We start from the raw sequence: 24,856 nt of genomic DNA, 5'->3' as shown, positions 1-24,856 counted from the left end.
GATTATGAGTAATGTAATTAAAACTAAAAAAGAGAAGTTATATGAAATTTTGAAAAATGAATGTTAATATTTATGGACAATTATATATTAAAAATAGAGTATGCCGAGGGAATAGTGATTCAGAAACGGAGGCCCGTTATCACCTCTGCACAATTGTTACTTTTGCGCTCCTCATATATGATAATGTTGAAGGCTCTTATTTTACGACTGAGAGTATTTTTTTATATACTACATTATTTTACTATATTATTTTTTTATTATGGAATGTATTAGCGCAGTTTACAGAGGCCAATTACCTTACGCAACGAACGGAAGCCTTTTCAAGTAAGTGTCTCAGTATCTCTTGGTCACTAGTGCAGAACAAACAGATTAGTAAGCTCAAGTGGATAAGTCCTATTAATGAAAATTTCTATCTACAAGTACTGCGGGGCCTTCTGGTTTGGTAAAATAAGGAACTGCAAATGAAAGACAATAGCAGTGAAACTATAATTTCTGCAATACTACTACTGTATTTAATATTAAAATGTAATGTATTAATATGAAAATTAGTGTCATAAAATTTTACATGTGTTACAGTTAATTAGAACAAGTAATGGTCATGTACAAGTTTTCATTTGTGATACTGTGTGAGCACAAAAATTTTACATTAAGAATTATGAATAATAATAATAAAATAAGAAGACTTTTGAGCTTAAATATTGAAAAATATAATAGGACATTAAAAATAACATTTATTTTTTAAAAAATATCTTACATTAAAAATCATGCTTTAAGTTTTTTAATTAGTTATGTTGGTCAAATTTTATGATTTACATTTCTCTTCATTTGCAAGTGGTTTAACGCTTTTCCGCTAGAAAAGCTTCCTTGTCACCAAGCCTTTTACTCCTTAAAGGGGAGCAATGTGTAAGAACTGTAAAATATGTAATGTAATTTATAATTTAAATTAGCAATAGCCAAATAATGCCTTAATTTTAATTTGGGTATTTACCCCTCTCTATTCTAAAAAATTTAATACCTTTTCCTACAATGCCCCATTTTGAGACTAATCCATGTCATAAGAATCTTACACAACGCTGGTTACATAAAAGAAATTAAAACTCAAACAGCCAATAATAATTTTACAGCTTGATTTATTATCCAATTAAATGCACTGAAAACCGAAACCAACTCATTCTGAGTTAAGAGTTCATCCGGAACACAATACACTTGCTTTCTGTACTTTGGCTTAGATAAACTGCTGCTTCTCCCTTTACTGCAAAGCTATGCAAAATTTAAAACGTTCTTGAAAAGGCGAGAGTAGTGTTCTAGTTTATTTGTGGCAGATTTTTTCCGAAATAAAAATGAATATTTAGTCTGCCTCCGATGCCAGTTATATATATATATATATGTCATGAAGCAGACTTAGCTATAAAGTCAGAGAATAAGTTGATGGCGTAGAATGCTAAACTTTTGATCCCTAATGAAAGAAAAACTAGCATCCGAGGCAGACTAAATATTCATTATATATATATATACAGTAAGACCCCGCTTAACGCGGGGGATACGTTCCATCGAAGTAGAGCGTAATGCGAAACAGCGCTAAGCGAGGCTATCTTAACATGTAAATAATGGGGTTAGGGGAAGACGGATAAAAAATGGTTAGGCATTAAATTTAATAATGTTTTTTTAATAAAAATAAAATCAAACATTTATTTCTTACAAAAATAAAAACAATATAAACGCATATACTTTTAAAAACAAATAAAATTCTCAGTCAGATCATTCAGTCTATTCTGGGTTTCCAATTTTCTGCCTTTTTGTCAAGAAGGCATAATGATAGATTGGCTTAATGGCATATTGCGTTCAATTTCGTCGTCAATCCATATAGACAGTCGTTTTTCCATTTCCTCTATAATGTTATTTCTAGAACGGATAATTCTAGTTGCAGAGCTTCACGTAGTTGCAGTTGCCGATGACAGTATTTTTTCTTTATTCTTAAGAATTGTCCTTATTGTTGAAGTTGCCAAAATCAATGCAGCACTAATTTGAGATTGACGTTCACCAGAATCTAATCTTCTAATCACTTGCATTTGAGTTTCCAGTGAAATGCTTTTTCTGGTTGCTTTCTTTTCTTGTTTTTTATTATCACCCATGATAAAAACTAAAGATCATAATATTTGTCACTGTATTAATCGTTATAGTATTATACAAATTTAAACTTACAATAATGTCAACAAATGTTTCAAATGATAAAAATGCGTCCACAAAGCAAGAAACACAACTACACTGTTTCGGATATGTTATTTGGAAACCTAGCGCTGCGCACAATTTCGGAGAATCCGGGTTGAAATAAAAGAGCGCTAAACCGAAACAGCGCTAAACGAAACAGCGTTAAGCGGGGTCTTACTATATATATATATATAATGTTGTATGATCTTAAATCCATTTAGTGCGAAAACAAGTTCAGAGTCGTAAGGCGATATCCAAAAGATCACAGAGGAATTTCACTTTTAATTAAGATGATATCCAAAAGACACACAGAGGAATTTCACTTTTAATTGCATATATTTATTTAATTCAAAATAGCAGATCAATTTCCTTTTCCTATGAAGTTCTCCAAATTATATATTCAATAATGAGTTACTAAGCACGATTAAATTTTGACTTTCTGCGTCATAACATTCTAACAAAGAAAAGAAGGATGGTCAGAGCAGCGCGGAGTATAGCACAGGAGGAGAGGCGAGCTTCTTTAGAGGCATCAACAAATTACATGACAAGGTTATTTAAGATTAAACAAAGTTAAAATAGGTTTAGAAATTAATGCATCTTTTAATTTTTGAAAAGCTATTTGACATTCATTTGTCCATTTATAGGGGGTATCTTTATTAAGTAAGTTAGTTAAAGGAGCTCTAATTTTAGCATAACTTTGAATAAATTTATGATATACATTAATACTTCCTAAAAATCTTTGCAACTTTTTGACATTTTTAGGGGGTTGCAATTTTTTAATAACCTCTATATTTGCATTACTGAGCTGGTATTTACCTGCTTGAATTTCATAGCCTAAGAAATTTATTGCTCTTGAAATTATTACATATATATATATATGTTTGAATTTTTCCAAAACAACATGATATTTTTTAAATCTCTAAGTATAATTCTTATTTGCATGCTAGAGCTAATTAATTTCTATTTGATTATGTATTACGTAAATAGATATTGTTGCATGCTAATTTTCCTTCGTTAAATTCATCTGAGAAAGACACTGGTGATTGCATTCTTTATCAAACTTAAAACGCTTCTCACAGTAAGTTTATTCGAATCTGCATTCTTTTTTTCTCCATTCATATTTGTAATTTAAGGATGCTCCATAAAGACATTCATCGAATCAAAATCAGCAAATATTATTAAAAAAATCCAATCCTGTTCAATGAGAGAATAGTTTTGGCCTCGTTTTTTAATCTTCCATGTTCTAGGTTGCATTCAATTTAAAAGGATATAGTATTGCATAAAATATTAACTGAGTCTGTCGCATATTTTATTTACAGAAGACCATCTAGATGAATTAATTGAGCACTGGATAAGAGAAGGAGATCTCCTGCGGTTAGAACATGTCGTCCTTGCTGGACAAGGTGATAGACTTATAGAAAGAACATCTGATGACAAACAAGTTCAGGATTTCTTAGACCTTGTTCCTATCTATATGGTAAGAATTCAGTTTTATAAAAGGAACTGTGAACACAATGCATATAGATATATATTTCTAAATGTTTATAAAAAATTATCAATAGAAGGTACTTTTTTTTATTTTTAATAACAATTTAAATTCTTTTAAGTAAAGACCAAACACGTAAGGATAAATATAAAGTATAACTGATGCCTATGAATGCGATTATTAGATTCAAACAAAAAATTTGTAAACGCGCGCCTTAATTTTCTTAATTTCAGGTCGTTCATTATTACTTGCTGCTTTGCTTGATATTGCTTAATGTCAGTAATACTGTTGCATTCTTTGGCTTAAACTCCTCAATTTTTCTACAGGTAGTACTGACTAAAAAAGTTTCATCTGTCTTCAAATTAAAGTTTTGCAACTTCAAATTTTAAAGAAACTAAAAGTTCACTTAATTGCAGTTACAGCAAATTATCAGTTACTTTAAAATTTGTCTACGTCATCTTGAATGAAAATTTAGTGCAATTTTTATCATAACCCAAAATGAACGCAATAAAGCGTATCTATTCAGATATGTGATATCTTGATTTGATCCTACCCAAGGAACTGTTGCAGAAAAAAAAAACTGTGAAACTTATGCTGAGAGTATTGCTTATACCAGTGTTTAAGTGCCATGGTTGAAAGGTTTGAATTCTTAAAAACGATTTTAATCTTGCAGTCATTTAGAAAGATCGTCAAAGCTCTAGAAGACCAGATGAATTTGAGAGCTGTGAATTAGAGCAGTATCTTGATAAAGATGCGTCTCAAAGATTTTAGATGGTTTGCTTGATTTTAATTAAATAAATATATTCATAAACCTGAAAAACTTTCAAGGACCTAATATTAAAATGGTTTAATGGAAAGAGAAAAATGCCAATGTAGAATTTAAATTAAGGCACAAACACATCTTTGTTCGCCGTGAATTTTAAATAAAAATTTGTTGATTTCTAGGGCGATTACACACAAGCCCGTTTTCCTCCTCCTAAAGATGAGGACTTGTGTCTGATCTCCCTAGAAATCCATAGAGTTTTATTCAAAATCTACGCCTATATAATGTTGATTTTAAGTCAAAAATTAAATTAAAATCTTTGCTTTTCTGTTACCAGTTACGTACTTAGATTTCTCCTTTAAATGAAGAGATTTAAAATAAATTTTGAATTTATGATCAGAACACCAAGAATGGTAAAGTATGGAAGTGAAACTTACAGATTGATTTAATATAGATTAATTTTAATTTTATTTTCATTTCAGACTACTTCAGATTAAAAATAGCTAAACCATGCAGAGTATTCTGTTCTAGTAGAAAACAATATTTAATTCCTAGCTAATTATTGTGAACATTATGCATTAATTTTCAAAATAAATTTATTACCCCAGACGGTATAGTTTTTAGGAGACTACCGAAGGACCTGGGTCTATATCACGGAGACGTCATGTTTAAACTCTATGTCTTTACAGCATGGGGCACTCTAAATATATGGCGAACCGAAAGTCTTTTCGTGCGGACTGATTGTAGGGGAGAGGGGTGGAATACCCTCGGACCCCCGGTATGTTTCCCTCGAAACTGATGTGGAAATAAATGTTTAACTTTCTTGAGGCTCTGGGAACCGTACTTCCATGAAATTCATAGACAAAACAACAACAACGAAGTTTATTCAAAATTGAAAACTCTATTATATTATACGTAAATGCCACTTTTAGCAATCATTTAAAGGAAAATATAATTAATAATTTTATGAATCTTCTTAAAAGCATTCGAATATGTTTATAGTATTAATTTATTGAGAAAGCAATGAAAGTGATTTGCCTTACAAACTAACGGTTTATTGCTATTTATTCTTGTCATGAAATATGAAGCAGCATTTAAGCAGTTTTCCCGTTCTGAATTTATCCCAATTCCAGAACGAATTTTTTTCGACTCTACTCAAGCATTAATTCTGTATACGTGAAAAAGCTAAAAATAAAAGCATATTACTTTTCCTAACATAAAATATAACCTAAAACCAAGCATAAAAATGATACATTTGATTGTTATTTAATAGAACAAAATAAATCTTACTTATCCTAAAAACTCTCACTATGCTTTTCTATTTATTAGCAAAAAGCTTGAAAGATTGCAACTAATAATAGAAACGTCAAACGTCTCTTTTTACTTCCTTGAACGAAGTAAAAAGGAAGTATTGTAATCCCGAAAAGTTTCAGGCAGCATATTTCAACGAAAATATCCATTTTGACCGCTATCGAATGCAATTTAACGATGTTTTTGCGTGATATCTGTACGTAAGGACAGAATAAAATACTCTTTTCCTTCAAAAAAATTATAAAACTGCTTTAAAAGATTTCTGAAGATAATTTTTCGTGGCGACTGTACGAACGTATGTACGGACGTGCGTACGAACGTACGTACGTATCTCGCATAACTCAAAAACGAGTAGCCTCAGAACGTTGAAATTTTGTATATAGGACTGCTATAACATGTAGATGTGCACCTCGTATTTTGGTTGCAATCGGTCGCACCAAACGTATATAAATACATTTATATATATATCTACTCTGTTACCCGGCTCAGTGATCTCAGATTCTTTACTCTTATATGTTTGTAAATTGTACATTTTTTGCTTTAAAAATGATTGTATTATGTTGTTTTTATCTTCCGGTTAAGGTTTTTATGCCTTTTGTAAATCCGTATGGAATATTTTGAGAATTATCAACAATTTTAAAGTTGTCTAAGTGCCGCTATACCTTTTTTATATGGCGGCCATTGATGTTTACATTTGAAACAGAGACTAGTGGATTTGTTGCCAATCTAGAGAAACTTAGCTTCGCAACAACAAAGATAACGCATTCATTTATTATTGCCAATCAAATCATGCTTAATTCTTTCTGGAATTTTTTCGAGGAAATAAGTGTTTAAGATTTACTTCGTAATTTTTAATATAGATATTTTGAGTTTTTATGCATTTTTGCCTTCTCGCGAAGTGAGAACTGAATTAATTAAATGAGAAATACTCAATCGTCTGTGAAAAACTGTTTCTTTTTTGTTTTGTTTGCTTAATTTCTTTTATACATCATTCTAGCTTTATTATAGTATTTGAATAGAACATGTGGCAACGATTAGATAATTCTATTCTTTAAATGATACAAATTTTGTGCATTATGACTTATAATATGAACGAAATTTATAAGTTAACTGTTATATAATTATTGGATTATATAACAGTTAACTTAGTTTCCGTTATATAATTATTATATAAATTAACTGTCATATAATTATTAATACTGTTAAGTGAATCTAGCGCCAGAGTGTCGCTACGGTAAACAAATACTAGAGTGAATTTTAAAGAATGCATTTATTCTATTGTGGTTTATGCGCTGTCGGCGAAGTAGATTTAATTCAATCCAATATGTTTAAATGAAATGCAAGAAAAAATGCGTATAATTTAATATTCCGTACAAGGAAGTCATGTGGTGTACACATCAGATTTTTTTAGTAATGTAACAAAGTATCTGGAATATTGTATATTAAATAAAATATGATAAATCTATACAACTTTGCAATACTAAAAGTCATGACTAAAGAAACACATATTTTACAAACATGCGGGAAGATGTATTTTCTATGTTTTTAAAGTTATATATAAACTTAAGCTCCTGTGGTAATAACGCAAACAAAGCAAAATTGAAATAGCACCAACATGTTATATAGTTATGCTTCAGTTACTTAACTCCGTAATAACATACGTAAGGTATTTTCTCCCTCAATATATAAAATATTTATATTATTTAATTGCAAAACCTTCATCAACAGCAGCCCTGACGATACAAATTCTTGTCACCAAATTGTAATACCCTTGCCATCGCTTGAATACTATGCAACTTAATGTGCATTATATTTAACTATTAACTACTTACTTTCTTGTGAGTAGTGTGTCATGTATTATGAAGTTATGTATGTTTACACCGAATGTCGAAAGGCTTTTATTCTGTTTACATGCATTTTCAGCTGTATGAGTGATATAAAGTCAAGAGTTTTATAACTGAGAAGGCCCACCAGCGGCCGAGCGGTAAAGTCGCTGAACACTGGTAGTTCGGTCCGAGGTTCGAATCCCGCGAACGGGCTGGCTGCATGGGCGTTTTCGTGGTTTTTCCCCATGTGTAACTTAATGTACATTATATGTAACTATTAACTGCTTACTTTCTTGCGAGTAGTATGTCATGTATTAAGAAGTTATGTATGTTTACACCCAATGTCGGAAGGCTTTTATTCTGTTTACATGCATTTTCAGCTGTATGAGTGATATAAAGTCAAGAGTTTTATAACAGAGAAGGTCCACCAGCGGCCGAGCGGTAAAGTCGCTAAACACTGGTGTTCGGTCCGAGGTTCGAATTCCGCGAACGGGCTGGCTGCATGGGCGTTTTCGTGGTTTTCCCCATGTGTAACGTGTATACGAGCCAGTTTCCCTTAGAAAGTCCTCCACGAAGGCCTCCCTCCCCTTAGGCAGATAGCCCTCAAGACTTTGTCGTAATTAAATAACCTAACCTAACCTATAACCTTATAACAGAGAAAGTACTTTTGCCTTATCTTTCCAACAATGGAAAAATAATATGGCAGAAAACTATCTGAAACAGAAAAGTGGTAGGATGGAATTCCTGTCGCCTTTGTCCTGGTATCATTAACTTCAGTTAGAAACTAAATGATTTAATATTATCCAGTTTCACAAAATGCAGCACACCAATATATAATCACTTTATTTAATAATCTTTTTCCTTAAATATAATAACCTTTATTTTAATAAACTGACATACTTCCTAACATCGGATGTAACTTTTAATTTTGTATTATATAAAAAGATCAGTTCTAAAGCACTGCACGAAACTGGACTCATATTACAAAAAGAATTGTTTAGTTAAATTTCCTAAAAATGTTCACCTAATTCACTTTACTTTAAATTTACATTCTCCTTTCTTATTTAATGCTAACTTTGAATTTAAACACTTAAATACTATAAAAACATAGCATGTGCTGAAACGTCATGGATTCTGAAGTGAAATTTTATATATTTTAAAAATGAGATGTATATGAAATACGCTTTACATTATTTCCTGACGTTTTCAGTCTTTTATTAAAATTTATGTCGCATAAGAATATGTCAAACTATGTATTATTATGTTTTCAAATATCTTAAATTCAGATTGCTTCCATTTTCTTTATTCAGTTTCAATATTTATGTACATGCTACTTTTGACTGCAGATATTTCTGATATTGTGTTTCTTTAAACTGAATATTAAATGATATCTGGATATATAGATGAAATGTCTAGGGATTTCTCTGTTTTGTCCAGGACTTATCAATTTTTTATTATATTCCGTATTTCCAATGAAAAACAAATTCACGTGTAAGATGAAACAGGAAATAGAGTTTCAATTTAAAGAAAGTAATGCATTTCTGTGTATATACGAAAAAAAGAACATTTAGACTTTGTGAAAGAATTTTCTGTATACTTCACTTTGTAAGAGAGCCAAATATTTATTTAAAATGAAATTTATATTTTGGTACGACCTTGCTGAATTTAGAAGATGCTATAGTTAAGTTTAGATTCAAATTTGTTTTTTTTATATTTGTAAATAAAAATTTTTATATTAGTAAATTTAACTATATTTTGTCTTGTAAAAATTTATAGGTACGATATTTTTATCTGTTTGCATGTATATATTCATGTTAAGCAATGAAATTTTAATTATAGAAGTTAAAATGCAGTAACAAATCATGAATGAAATGTTTTTCAAGACTATCTTGCTCTTTTTGCAGGCAAAAATTAAAGCTGTACACGAATCTGTTGCAAAAGGCCATTTGCGAGAAGTTCGTTCTGTTCTTACACGAAAAAGATTCGCTTTAAGTAGAGACCATGTAGGAGCCAGTCCTTTGCACTTGGCAGTACTACATGGACATACAGACGTTTCTACATATATTATTTCCCATTTTCCAGAGACAATGGACGGTCCCGATAACGTAAGTTCCAGCTGTTTTGGGTGAAATCGCATGTAATCGACTTGCTTTACTGTAATTATATAGTCATACTTTTATTTTGTTCATACAGATTAAAGTCAAATTCTTAGACTGGCACCTGTGAATGTATTAAGAATTTAATGCTTTCACACGTTCTTTCAGCTTTTAATTTTATAGAAAAAATGCTTAAATTATTAATTCTTTATAATGAAACTATAATTATTGCTTGCTGATTACTAATACGCACGAATGTTTCATAGTGACTGCATGCATTTGAAAGCAAAAGACTGAAACTGGAAATGCAAAACAGAATAGGAAGAAAAACCTTATAAACAAAATATTTGTCAACGAAAAAGAAATCGTAAATAAAATTAGGATAAGGAATTAATAAATTAAATAAATTAATAAATTAAAATAAGGAATATACCATTGCATGTTCTTGCGCAAATTATGATAATTACTTAATTTATTTTAATTGATTCTGGAATGTTTTCCGAAATGGTAAATGCAGAAATCACAAAAACTCAAAAAATTTCAAAACTGATTTCATTTTATATGTGTGTTATCTAGTTTCGACATGAAATATTTGCAAGAACCATTCGAGTCCAAGTGAAAGCTTTGACCAAAATGAGGAATATTTCACGAAACCGATACACAGAATTTCCTTCCAATACGCAGAAAAAGGGAATTTTATGCAACTGACTGTTTACAGATTTATTGATGATATCCTTGAACACGTTTAATTTGAAAAAAAAAAAAAAAAAAAAACAATGGCATACTGGAATCATCATTTTGCCTTATAAATCTTTCTACGCATTCTGGAAAGTTCCTTTAATAAGAAAAAGGCAAGAAAAGAACCAAAGAAGTGAACGAATTACATACCAAAGTATTCAGTCAGGTGTTTTCAATATCTGTTAGTTTTTAATTCAACAATAAAATAAGTAAAATAATAAAAAAATATTTTACTTGATGTTCTAATCATTGATTGCAAAAAACAAAATAAAGCTAGTCGGGCTTCGAATTTCTTAAAATATGTTTGCATAAAAAAAGCCAAAGAAAATTAGAAAATTATACTTCTGTACTGTAGCTTTAAGGAATGATCAGAAGGTGCTCCATGAAATCGGAGTTTTGAAGTAGTTGCCCAGTTTAATAGGACTCACGTAGTTTCTGCGTTCAGTGATTCGGTTAGAAAACATTCATTAGTTACACTTACACCAGATCTATAAAATAACTGGGTCTGGGTCATAATCCCGACAGCCGAAATCCCGACAAGCCAGAATCCCGACAGTCAGAATCCCGACTGTCCAAAACCCCGACAGGGCCGAAATCCCGACAACCCAAAGTCCCGACACGGTCGAAATCCCGACAGGGTCAAAATCCCGACAAGCCAGAATCCTGACAGGGTCAGAATCCCGAGTGTCCAGAATCCCGACATGGTCAAAATCCCAACTGTTCAAAATCCCGACATGTTAATATCTAAATATAAACACTCAATTTAACTTAATAAAATACAATTTTAACTAACTATTACATATTACTAATTAAAAGTTTAAATCAAAAAATCATAAAAATTATGTCATTACTTAAAATAATATTTAACAAATTGAAATGACCGTTAAAATTTGAAATGAAGATTTATAAAATTCTTTTTATTAAGAAAAAGAAAACATCACTTACACATGCAAACGACATATTTACAGTGACACATTGTGAGCGATAGCACGAAGATATTCCATCACAGGTCGATTATCACGATCGTCCACAACAGTCATAATTCTCCTTTCTCTGTCATCATCTACCTTCCTACGTTTGGTTGTTTTCTCCGCGAAGAATGCATTCAACTTGGTATTCCACATGCTGCTATTATTTTTGAAATCCTTCTATGATGTTGTAAACGGCCGTCCAATTAAGGTCTCTCATCTTCTGTGCCAATCCTCGACAGCATTTTGAGTGCGCGGAGCATTTATAGCTGCCTTTTCTAGATCACTAATGATTCTAGATGGCCTCATTTCAATATTTTCTTCAGCGAAATCAATTAAATCTTGGAATAATCTTTTGCAATTTTCTTCAGATTTGCTAGTCATCAAAGCATATACTAGTTGCAGCTGTGGAAGTATGTTAAGGGGTCATTAGGCCTCATTGGGATTTCGCCCGTGTCGGTATTTTGACCCTGTCGGGATACTAGACAATCGGGATTTCGACCCTGTCGGGATTTTGGCTTGTCGGGATTTCGACCCTGTCGGGATTTTGGTTTGTCGGGATTTCGACCCTGTCGGGATTTTGGCTTGTCGGGATCCGTCTGTAGGGATTCTGGCTTGTCGGGATTTCGGCTGTCGGGATTATGTCCGGATACCAAAATAACTGTACTGGTTTCACAGTAATGGCATATATTTGTCAAAAGTGGCTATAAAATGCAAACCTATATATAGCAATAGCGAGAATGTCTGACTTTCGTGGGCACTGAATATCGGCTGCATGTGTTTAGTGTCGCTAGGCCGCAGCAAGTCCAAGTTATCTGCTTCTGAACTCACTCAACCCCTTGCCTAACGGTATGGGTTTTATGAAAAGCAGGATCACCGCTGCAGTGAACACACGTTGTCCGACCGTGTAGGGAGTGTCGTGATGCTGGTTATTATTTAATATCGTCCAGATATCTGTTATGAAGAGCGCTTAGAAAGAAAAAATTTGTACTATATATTTCATAATCTCGAGAGCCGACACTTTTCATTAAAGCTTTCATTAAAGCGACTATGTGCATTAAAGCTTTGATAAACATTTATGGAATTCTGATGTATGCAAAGCAAATGAATGAGGAACAGATGCATTCCCAAAGCACTTTAAAATGTGCTTTAAAATATTCTCAAAAGGAATAAAATGCATGATAAGAATTTAAAACTCTATTCATCAAATTCAAAAACACAGTAAAAGCGATACATCCATTCAAGTGAGTTATTTATTTTGTAATAATAGTACGAGGTTTAAACAAGAGTAAATACATTTTGAAAGGGTTTGAAACACGATGTATGCTTTTGTGTATATCGTTATTTCTCTGCAATTTTTCACTGTAACTATGGTTTCTGTTATAGTTACTATATCAGCGATATTTTGCATGATAATTTTCAATCGCGATACCCAGCTTTATTTCATTTAACGATGTCATAGTTCTACGCCGCTTAAATTTTCCATTTTTTTAACAAATGAATACCTGTTTATTTCTATATGTGTAATCGGAACTATTCAAACCGTAATTTCATGTGCGTTTTGATTTTTTAGGAAGGAAGAACACCACTGTAACTATGGTTTCTGTTATAGTTACTATATCAGCGATATTTTGCATGATAATTTTCAATCGCGATACCCAGCTTTATTTCATTTAACGATGTCATAGTTCTACGCCGCTTAAATTTTCCATTTTTTTAACAAATGAATACCTGTTTATTTCTATATGTGTAATCGGAACTATTCAAACCGTAATTTCATGTGCGTTTTGATTTTTTAGGAAGGAAGAACACCACTCCATTACGCGACTGCTCTTCCAGACAATGGAGCACTTTATAAGTTATTAAAATCTGCAGGCGCTGATGAAAATATAGAAGACAAGGTTAGTATCCCAACCTGATACTTATTTAATACTTTTAATTTGAATTATGTTGCTCCAATTTTATTATGCTTGTTTGTTGTATAAATGGAAGCGTGATTAAACCGTTCCATTAATAACGTCCAGTTTTTTTTAATTATCTCTCAGGAAACTTTATTTTACACAACTGTAATGAAATTGTTTATTGCTGATGAGTTGAAAGAACATTCTAAAAACAAAACTAAACTCAGCGGCGTAACAGCCCTAATAGGCCAAGGCCTGCAGGGTCCGAAATCTGCTTTCTTGTGTGTGTGATTATGGCAAAGCCTCGAGGGATATCTGCCTAAGGGGAGGGATGCCTTCGTGGAGGACTTTCTAAGGGAAACTGGCTCGTATACACGTTACACATGGGGAAAACCACGAAAACGCCCATGCAGCCAGCCCGTTCGCGGGATTCGAACCTCGGACCGAACTACCAGTGTTCAGCGACTTTACCGCTCGGCCGCTGGTGGGCCCCTGCTTTCTTGACCGTGGGCTCCGGGGTGCGTAAGGCATATGCCTTGAATAAGAAAGAACATTATACATTACTTATATCTTTATGTACTGACTGCATTTGAAGCCAGTCTACCAGATGTATCCTGAAATTTACGCAACTTTTTTACAGAATCTGAGAAATTTTAATCATTCTTCTTAAAGTTCGAATTTATGATATTTTATTTGGAAATCATAAAGTATACTACATTCGTATTGGATGTCCACCCCCCTAAGAAACGTTGTGTTTAACATGTCCAATAAAATACTTTATTTTCAGAAAAAGGAAAACACTTTTAACATATATACAGAAGGTAAATTTTGCAATTTAAGAATGAAAAATAATTTATGTAATGTGTCTTCTATCACCTGCTGTTTGTTCACATCGCACTCTCTCGATAGCATTCGTAATCACGTTTTCACTCGTCTGCCTATTCGAGGGGGCTAATAACACATTAAGTTTCCTCTTTAAGGTTTTTTTTGTTGTTGTTCTTTATGTTCATATTTCTTGCTATTTACAATAACACTGTCACGAATAATAACTGTGTTTGCAACAGACCGGTTAGATCGAGAAACGTGATGATTTAATGTCTGCTGTCAAACCTCTATCTTTATCAATCTGCGAACTGTTGTTTCATTAGATGCACGTTCACGTTCAAAGATTGCACTGAACTTTTTGTGCACGAAGCTTTATCACAATCTCTGCATAACACTCGTCATTTTTGCAATGAATTTTCAGAACCAAAATTTGATGTTTCGTTGTGTAGCGATCCACCAGCGACCTAATGGTAAAATTGCTCAACACTGGTAGTTCGGTCCGAGGTTCGAATCCTGTGAACTGGCTAGCTTATGTTGCTTTGCTTATAATAAGTATATCAAAAATTAGCATAGCTGTTACGCGGAAATTGCCATAAGTAAGGGTAACCTTATGTGCTTAATATTTGTTAGTTGCAATAGGAAATATAGCTCATACATGATTCACCTTGCATGAAAACTGAATATTTCATGAAACGTTTAGATCATTTTAATAAATAAATAAGGAGCTAAAATGCATGTAGTCCAAAATTACCTTTATATGTATAAAAATAGTGATATCTGATAAAGTAATCTATCAGTCTAATTTATATTTTCATGGAAAAGTAAAACGACTGCAAATCGTGTTATGATTGGCCAGTGTAGTTTAATCAATCTGTTTCTGAACATATAACAGCATGACATCATCTGAATGCGTGGCAACTGCTTTATATAAGGTACTTTTCCAAGTCAGAGTTCGATTTAAATATTTATTGCTTCAAAATAATTTTTATTTATCTTTTTTTTCTGCCGAAGTATTATTCGTAAGAATTTCTGAGATGGAAAATTGCTGACCATTTAGAAATAAAGCAGATAATTATGAAAAGGCTAAAATAGCGGAAGCTCAAGACATACAATTACCTCCGGAAACAATTCAATTTTAAACACTTGATAAAAGTTGCTAGATAAAATCGCGCAATAACCATTGCTAGATAAAAAGTGAGATAAAATCGTAAATGTAAAACAACTGATAAGGTATTTCTCCCGCCTTCTTAACGTGCCTTTGTGGTGTAGTGGTTCTGCAGGCTGGGCCGGTATTCCAGAGGTCCATGGTTCGATTCCCGGCGAATGCGTTTGCTCATTTTTTCATTTCTCTGGCTTTTCCAGTTAACCTAATGTCTCTACAAACTGAAGATAGTTTTCTGCTGGTAACTGCTAATTGCAAGTGGAAATCGATTAGTAGACAGCTGAGTTTAGATTCTGAAACCTCTACTTGAACCTTTTTATTGCGATAAACTCTATACAGAAGATAATATTGAAAAACGTTTTTCTTCTAGAGAGTCAAGATCTTTATTCCGTAATCCGTATCTCATTGGTTCCATAACAAAAGAGGGCCTTCTTAAGTATGTACAGTGAGCATAAAAATTGAAATTTTCAACCTACAGCTGTGTCTTGTTTGATGACAAGCAAGCCAAGGTTCTTTTTAATATCTGATTCTAACATATTTGCATCCATAGCAAGCCAATAATATGAAATATTATCACAAATAATAGGGAATATAACTCAACAGTGCACATGTGGTGGTATGCAAAGAAATAATTATTAATGGGCATATTGGCATGCAGGTGTTCGTCAAAGAATGTGTGCATTTCCGGATGCCTGAAGACGAAAATTTTGCAATCTTGATACATAAGCGATTTAGACATGCTTGTTTATCTGACTCTCGATTATCTTCATTTTAGAGATTCATGTGGATCTGTCTGACTTTCTGTTTTGGGACGATAATGCGCATCTACATCAAGAAGACGCTGTTGATGTAGTTCTTGAAACTGGAATCATTGAATGAATTGGGGCCAGCCACATCATCTCATTTGAGTCTCATGCAGTACTTATCAGGCGCCTTTGAGGAATTAGTTACATGGCGGGTTTCATTCGTTTTAGAGATTTTAGTTTCCTTGAAGATTAGATTGCTGGAACTTACCTTCCCCAAACTCAAGTTAATTACCTTGTTGTGATCCTAAAACTGCGTTGGTATATTGTTTGTAAAAGTATATTTCCTTTCTCGTAAAATTTCACTGTGTCAAATTATTTCAGTTTTATTCAACAAGTTATGAGAAATCACCAAGTACTCATGTAAACGTAAATTTGCACATCATTGTACTTGGTGGGACGTTATAAAGCGTGAATTTATAAGTGCTTCTGACTCATTTGAAATTTATCTTCACATAACGAAGAAAGGCAAAAATGAGAAATCTCTAAACCTACATGATTAGGCCTTCATTATGAATTTTAAAATGGTAGTTAGAATAGAATAAAAATAGACTATATTACTATAGTCTATTTTTATTCTATTCTATAAAATAGGTTTATTTATTTAAAATTCTATTCTATAAAATAGTTAGTATAGAATAAAAATCGCGTTTATTTCAGTATATTTCAGTTACCATTTTTAAAGAAAACCTAAGCAGATATAAATTCCCAAACTTTTAAATTATATCTGAAGCTTTAAAATTAAAATTAATTTAGTCTCTCAAAATCAAGTAATTAAATTCTCGATTTAATTTATCATGTTTTTATTATCGATTTTTAAATTTACTGCAAAAAACAAAATTGTAATAATGACTGTGGATTTCCTTTGTTTATCGAAAAAACATTCATTAATGATACTTTGCAAAATATTTCGCTCCCATATTAAATGGAGAGAGAGATGAACTCAGAAAAGTTTACAACTTTGTCAAAAAACTGACATACTGAACTTCTACATATTTTAATAAAGAGGATGACAGCGCGCCTTTTAAAACTCTGGAGCATGAATAATTTTACTTGCCTTGTCTTGTCAGCTTCAAACATAAAAAAACTTAAGAGGGTATTCGACAGACTAATTTTAAGTTGCAAAAAATCATAACTCGTAGTTCTTGCTAAGTTAGCTTCACGTGATGATTATTTTCATGAAACATTATCTTATAATGAAATATGTTAATGCAATGATTTTTATGTCACATTATTAATTAATTAATTATCCTAATTAATTAATTAATCAATACTTTTAGTGATCTAAATAGTCCTTTAATGTAACATTTTAAGGTGATATATTTCTGATTTATAATATTTTATCTTTTAGGCTGGACATAGTCCCAAGTATTATATGACTCATCCAGCGACTCTAACTTTAGCCCAACTTATGGAACCCTATGTTACGCATGAATAGGGATTATCCAAAGTAAATCTCCTGGAATAAAATTTACTGTCTTCTAAACAATTCTGTCCTTGAGATAATTAAGGATAGTTTTGGATAAACAGCTGTCTATAGAGAAAGAAATTTCCATTACAAGCAGAATACCCTTTACTGAAGAAATGGGGATGTGGAAGTTTTATTTTTCAATGGATATGAAGAAAATATTTGCTTTAAGAGGTTCAGAAAGCAAATACCTATATTTCTTCTAACTTTGATAGAAGTAAAATGTTCTATTCAGAGATATAATGTGTTATAAATCAAGGCAATAGTCAAAGTTTCAGACTCAACGTACATAACAAAGTAGATATTGTATAAAGTAAAAACGTTCCTTTATCTCCGTGTTAAGCGGAATTCACAGTTTTTTTTATCAGATTTGTGTAAATACTGTTGGGTAGCCTTTACTATTAATGAAGACTCGTGACTGTTTTCATAGAGAGATATAATAGTAATGTTTCTAATAAGTTTAGCTTTCTATCATAAGCTTTAATATTGTGTATAAAAGACATTTCAAATTTCAGCTTTAATATTTCACCAAAAGTAGAATTTCAAATTATATTGTTGTATATATATATATATATATATATATATATATATATATATTATAGCGAGGCCTGTCATTTTTCTTAGTCCAAAGCTGAACAACTGATTAAAAGAAATATGGATATTATATATTTTTGCGAAATGCAGTGGTGATACGCTTTCGATAGTGGTAAAAGCTAAATAATGGCAAAATTGTGATTACTTATGGCAGCTAAAACATAAAAAGCGCAATGCTATTAAATTTTCATTACGTTGCTGATTGTTCATGAATATGTAAAAAGGTATCCAAAGCAATAAATCCTCGTTATGCAACGAATATCTGAACTCTCTTAAAATTTTTCTTCTACGCTTACATGAATTCATATACTGACTAGGATATTTATCTTGATAATCTATATATAGAAATTTATTGTTAGATTTTATAATCTTATTCTTTAAAACATATATTGTTCATCAAATTTTAAAAGTTAATTTAATAAAAATATTTTAATCTTTTAGTTCAAACTTTTATACTACCATGGTAAACACTTAGTCTAATGTAATTTTTTTTTAAGAACAAAGCCAGGTACAGCTAATATTCTCATCAGAATAGAAGATAAAGAGGAACATTCTTTTTATTTTATTTACTTGAGAACAGAAGAGTTTTATTGACTTTCATTTTTGAACTTAATAAGATTTACAACTATTAATTGTTATGATTCCAGACTGGCTGAAAATTTTCTTCAGTATGTAGTTTCAAAATAAGATTTTTCTTCAAGATAGAAGTCATAAAACTGTACATTTCTTTGAAATAAATGAGAACTAAGGACAACTTAAATAAAATGATAGTTCAAATTCTGTGCAGAGAAAATTGAAAAATACTAGAAAAATTTATGTTTAAAAATCCTATCTACTAATAGATTTCGTAGGGGAATTTTTAAAACATATATGTTCCCAAATCCAAATTAGATGTGTATAAAACACATTCACATCATGAATACTAAAATATCCTTAAAATAGCAGGTGTAGATATTATATCCTAAAGAAAATATCATAAAATATATAATGCTTTTATGGAGAGGGAAATTATAAATAAACGCTTAAGACCACTATTACTGTAGCTCAATATGTTTGTTCTTATAAAGAGTATTAGCTTCATATGAGTTGCGTTTCTCTTTTTCTGGATTACATATTTCATCTGTTTTGCTTGATATTTCATTTTAAATGTATTTTATGTATGTTTAGGGAAATATCTATGTAAAACGTATGTGAAATATTCATGTTAATATATTTTAATGTTTTTTTATATGTTACAAGGTTTATGTTTTTGTTAAAATCAGCCCTAAATTTGTTTGCGTAGTACAAAATGTTATTCTGAAAGTATTTTCTAGTGTTAATTGACTGAAAGAAGGAAAGGCATTTAATTTAAAGGCGTCACAGTATGAATTTCTGCAAAAAGAAGTGGAAATTCCGTGTTCGTAAAATGATGTATTAAACTAACTGAAGAGTAAGATAACATTTATATTGCAGGTATCTTTCTTATAAGATCTGGAAATCCATACGAACAACTTATGAATCTTTAAAAACAATAAAACTTCCAAAGTTATCTGCGTCTTACTTTCATTTTGCTAGCCTTCAAAAATCTGAGATCCAAAATAAAACATTGAACTCCATGGAAGGATAAGAATGCTTAATATTAGGATTCATGACTTCAAAAAAGATTGAAAATACAACGAAAGATACGACATCTCTGAGAACAAAACTAATTATTCGCCTCTAGAATTAATGAGGTGATGAAGAGATATTGTAAAATATATTTGGTTCATATAAGTAAAAAAATCCACCAAATTAAACGCTAAGGATAAATACTAATTTTTAAACAGTTCCAGTGTTCTAAGATGCTGAGGAATTTATATTTTAAAGCAAGAAACTTCCCTTAAAAAATCAAAAGTTGGATTTTAATACATTACTTCAACTGACAGAATTATTAGAGGTAGTACATTTTATTTAAATAAATTTGCCTTAAAATGAAGGCAGCACATTTTACATAAATTGTTTTAATTGTAAACATCCACTGTGGAAATTGTTCTGCATGCTTTTTTACCCTTCCTGCATTTAATTTGAATAACTTTCTGTATAAACACTAATCGTGATCGTGAGACTGCTTCGTTGAAAGACTGCATCAAGTAATGAAAACCGAACGAAATATAACATGGTGTCAAATATTTTCTGACATTTACATTTAAAAGAGTAATTTTTTAAAAGAAGATTTCACAGAATCATTTCATTTTCTAATAACTGTATAACGAGGGTTTATTGTACTTACCTACGCAAGAAGAGTTATTTGTTTTTGAGAATGCTTAATTTTAAATAAATAATACGATACGAAATATCACAGGTGTATTTTTTCAGCAGCAAAACATTTACCCCGAAGCTGCAAAAATATGCAGAATCAATTGTGTGCCAAAAAAAGCACGAATTAGCACTAGAATTTAAATTTCTAAAAGTATCGGGCACATTTGTAATATGTATGAATTGTGATATTAATTGAAATGTGTGATTATTGTGTAGTTGTATCACCAGTTTAAAATTATACATTAGATTTCATCATTCATTTAAGAACTTCATTTGAGAAAAAATTTCAAAAATATTGATTTATATGCATTATCAAAATGAATTAAGATCACACAGTGTATATTATTGTAGTACATTTAATGTAATTTGTCCAATCGAAACTTTTGGGTAATTTGTTTCAAAATTAATGATACAATTTATAATTTTTATATGGTACTTAAATTTGTTCAAAATACAATGCAGTTATTCATAAAATTTGTAGTATAACAATAGAGGACAAAGGCATGTTTGCAGACTTTGAAAGTAAACTGCTGACTGAGATATGGATCATGGAAATCATGGAAACTCAATTATGATATCAGTTAAAAGATAGCAAGGCAGAGAAAGCCTATTGGTTATCGTTTATGAGGTCAATTTTTATCAACTTATATTAATTACATATTAATTAATGTAACCATTTGGCCAATATTGCCAAACAAATGTAATGACAGGCTATATCTTGTCCCAGGCTGTTATTGATATTGATCTATTTCCTATAATATCTAAAGTCAGCAATTTACTTTTGTGTTTTACATGCGCATATTACTTAACATTATTTTGTTTTATAATTTTATTGTGCATAATGATTCCTTAATTTGCTTGTTGTTAATCTTTGTGATTCGTGGTTGTTTTTATAGTCATATATGTTCCTTTATATTGTACTATGTTCTCTTATACATTATATATAACTAGTACTACAATAGGAAAATAAATTTATTGGTACCCAAAATCTATTATGTAGTATTATTTGCTTTTTCCTGGAAATATGCTATAATGCTGCATAAGAAAATATCTAGTCTTCGTGCAATATACCCATGTATGAATTATTATGCAAAATAACTGCTCATGTTTAATGTATACTATTATAAATATAACTGATCTTTTATATGCATGTAATTTAAGGATTTTCCTTCTCTTTAATGAAAGTGACTCGCAATAATCTCAGTAAATTAACAATACAAATTGAAGAACTAAATAATCACAGAAGCTCAGGTAAGGTTTATAATTTTAGAAATAGTTTTGAAAATTTTCGAAATAATACTCGTTGCTGCTTTAATTTGCAAACATTAAATGCTACAAGACAAGAAATATTCTGAGATTTTGTAAAACAAGTAAATGCAGTTATAACATAAATTTGCATTAAGAAAATATTAAAAATAAAGCAGAAAAATAAAAACACATGAAAGCATTTAAAGTGAAAATAAGGCTGTAACTCGTCTTAATTTATGTTTTCGCGTAAAAAGTGCTGCAAATGTAAAAGATTTTGCACTCACTCAACCCATTTCCACTGTAGCCTAGCCATTGAAACAACGGCATTACGTTATCTTATTTTAGTATCCTTCTTTTCATCGGAATTTGATCTGACAGACAACAAACATTTTTCAGACTACCTTACGAATTTCTGTCACAGATATGGCTCTATAGCTGCTATAAGAGCACTATTATAACGGTTTCTGATGAAAGAAATTTTCTTGATTCATTATGTGCATAATATTATGATTCATTATGTGTATAATATTGTGATTTATTTCCATTTTTCTATTTTTGTAAATAGCTTTATCCTATAACAAGCAGCTCGTATATTACATAAAGGATACATTAACGATTTAGCCAGTTTATAAAAATATACGAACTGCAGTTTCTTTGGCTTATTTGTTTTTTTAACAAACATTAATATTAATATATAACACTTTTAACAGAAGTGTGCATAATAGCGATTGTATTATATAACTCAAATCTTGAAACAAAATTGATGTGTTTCGAAAGCCCCATTTTTAAAGTGACCATTCTTTACCAGTTCGCTGCTTACGTTACGCATTATCATTTTTCTGCCTGTCTACAGGAGTTTGATCAACTTTCTTCACTTTTCTGTACAGAGTACGAATGTAGGTGAAAAATGTAATCCATTAGCTGAAAGATATATTAATGGAGTGAAAGAAGATTTCGGAGGAACAAGGAGGTTGAACCAGTTATCTAATAAGATTAAACTTATTTTGCTCGCTTTGCATCCCTTAGTGTGATATTTTACAGGCCCTTGGTGTGATATTTTACAGGTAAACTTTGAAAAACACCGTCTGTCAAGAAGAAAACGCCATTAGGTAAACACCATAGGTAAAAGAAAAAAAAATAGAGTCCATTGAAGCTGATTATAGAAATTAGATATTCCTTTCCAGTCTAAAACTTTCTTTGCATATGTGAATGTTCCAGCAAGCAATACTTCACCTTCTATTAAATAACAAATTTACGATGAAGAATTCTGTAATTGTCTTTATCAAAATTTTGAAATAAATGGGAAATCTAATATTAAATTCATGGTAAAAGCAATCTAAAAAAACAACAGAAATGTTAAAATTAAAATTGAGAGAGAAATGCTACATGTACGTGAATATTTTACACCTGAAGAGAAATTTCTTATTTATTTAATTAGTTTGTTATAATTATACCCCAACATTCCGTGCAAACGCGCCGAAAAAAAATCTTTAGTTGTTTATCACGAACAGGAGACTATTAAAAAACTTCTTAATTGTGGTCTTAATTTGAATAATCCTGGTTTAAGAGAAAATAACCTGTATAAATATATTTTACAGAAGAGATAAACATTTGATATCGCAATAGTAAGGTACCCTGGTGTGGAAAAATTAAGAATCAGGAGGAGAAATGAGCATAAAAGCGGAACAAGGCAACAGAAATGACCGAGAAACCTACCGGGAGATAGACTTGGGACCGGTACACTGAAGCATGCGCATGTGCGGCACTTGACTTAGCAAGAAGATTGTAGAAAGGGGTTTTCACACGAATTTAACGAATTTAGAAGGCGTCATTCGGAAGACTACTCTAGTTCGCGTTATTCGGGAAGTTGGAAGAAAGTTGATGTATGAGAAATATAACGGAGAAATAGGATATAAATATAGTATAGAGTGTATAGAAAATTTTCACTTATAGTGCACTGTCGATTGTCTGTGTGCCAATTATCCAGTTTACGACTTATCTGTGCACGGCGGAGCCTACGCAGTCAACCCTTTACCCGAGAATGTGTAAAAAACAAACACGTGCAAGTCCGAGCGTGCTTTAAAAACCTCTGAACTGCGTTTTTATGTTTTCTTTCAATGATTATCTCGTGCAATTTGTTCTGCATTTGCATAGTCGAAAACAAGGTTGATCACCTGTATTTTTTTGCTTCGTTGGTATTTTAATGCATATTTTCTTCTTATCCTTTTAAAATTTATTTCAAATTTTAGAACTAAGTAATTAATAAAGAACATGTCATAAGTACTAAACACAAGAAAATTGTTTTAATATTAGAACAAAAGCTTACGCTAATCAAAAGATTTGAACATGGAGAATAAAAAAAAATCAAGCTTCTCGAAGAATATGGAATTGATCAGCAAACTGCTCATGGTGTTATTAAACAAAACAAGGATTTAGAGGCCTTCATAAGATCGTGTCACTGTGGCAAGTACTTCTGACCGAAAGAGCATGAAACTCTCACTACACTCAAACTTAGATTCAGCTATGCTGACATGGTTAAACAAGCAGAATGAGTATTAATCAGGATTAAAATATTCATGGAGAAATCCAAGTTTTTTCATGAAAAGTTGGGATTAGAGAGCAACTTCAAGACCTCGCCAAGTAGCTTGCAAGATTCAAGCAACGATATAGCATTCTTATTCTTATTATCTACGTGTTCGGCCCTACAGCACTACCGGTGTTCAGGGACTTTACCGCTTGGCCACTGGTGAGCCTAACGATACAGTATCCGAGAACTCGCTTAATTAAAGGAATTAAATTAATTAATGAAGAATCTCTGGTTAATCTTTGGATTATGGTAACTTGGCGATTTTTTAGCGAAAATTTGGCGACTAAACCTGCTACAGCAACCTGCTAGTTTTTGTTTGGACGCCATTTTGTTTTACGAAGTAAAGGCATTTTTTTTTTTTTTTTTTTACTCATTATTTCCAACATTTTTTTTTCCAACAATCTGCTAGCCGAATTACGCTTATGCTAGAACTTTTATGGGACAAAAGTGCTTAATCATGACGAAGATTAGGTGCGAAATTGGGACAAAGTGCAGAATCGCCCGCTGCTTGCCGCGTTTTTACTAATCGCATATACACGGTATCATCCATGTACACGTCGACCTATTTTAACTTAAAAAAACATCCCAGAATTGC

General features: G+C 31.4%; 1 protein-coding gene across 1 annotated transcript in view; it reads left to right on the top strand.

The window, feature by feature from the left end:
* LOC118199015 (uncharacterized) overlaps window positions 1-21,709 on the top strand; it is a 321,168-nt gene extending 299,459 nt beyond the window's left edge. The window contains exons 19-22 of the mRNA XM_085807260.1: window positions 3,528-3,685; window positions 9,499-9,699; window positions 13,196-13,297; window positions 17,439-21,709. Of these exons, the coding sequence (XP_085663386.1) occupies window positions 3,528-3,685; window positions 9,499-9,699; window positions 13,196-13,297; window positions 17,439-17,525 (548 nt within the window). The 3' untranslated portion in view covers window positions 17,526-21,709. The remainder of the gene's footprint in view (window positions 1-3,527; window positions 3,686-9,498; window positions 9,700-13,195; window positions 13,298-17,438) is intronic.
* Window positions 21,710-24,856: the final 3,147 nt, after the last annotated feature.

Source organism: Stegodyphus dumicola, chromosome X1 (assembly GCF_044657685.1).
Source record: "Stegodyphus dumicola isolate Sdum_Otavi_A_Nest chromosome X1, ASM4465768v1".
Taxonomy (NCBI): domain Eukaryota; kingdom Metazoa; phylum Arthropoda; class Arachnida; order Araneae; family Eresidae; genus Stegodyphus; species Stegodyphus dumicola.
The sequence above is the reverse complement of the archived record's forward strand: the minus strand, read 5'-3'. Positions and strand labels throughout refer to the sequence as shown.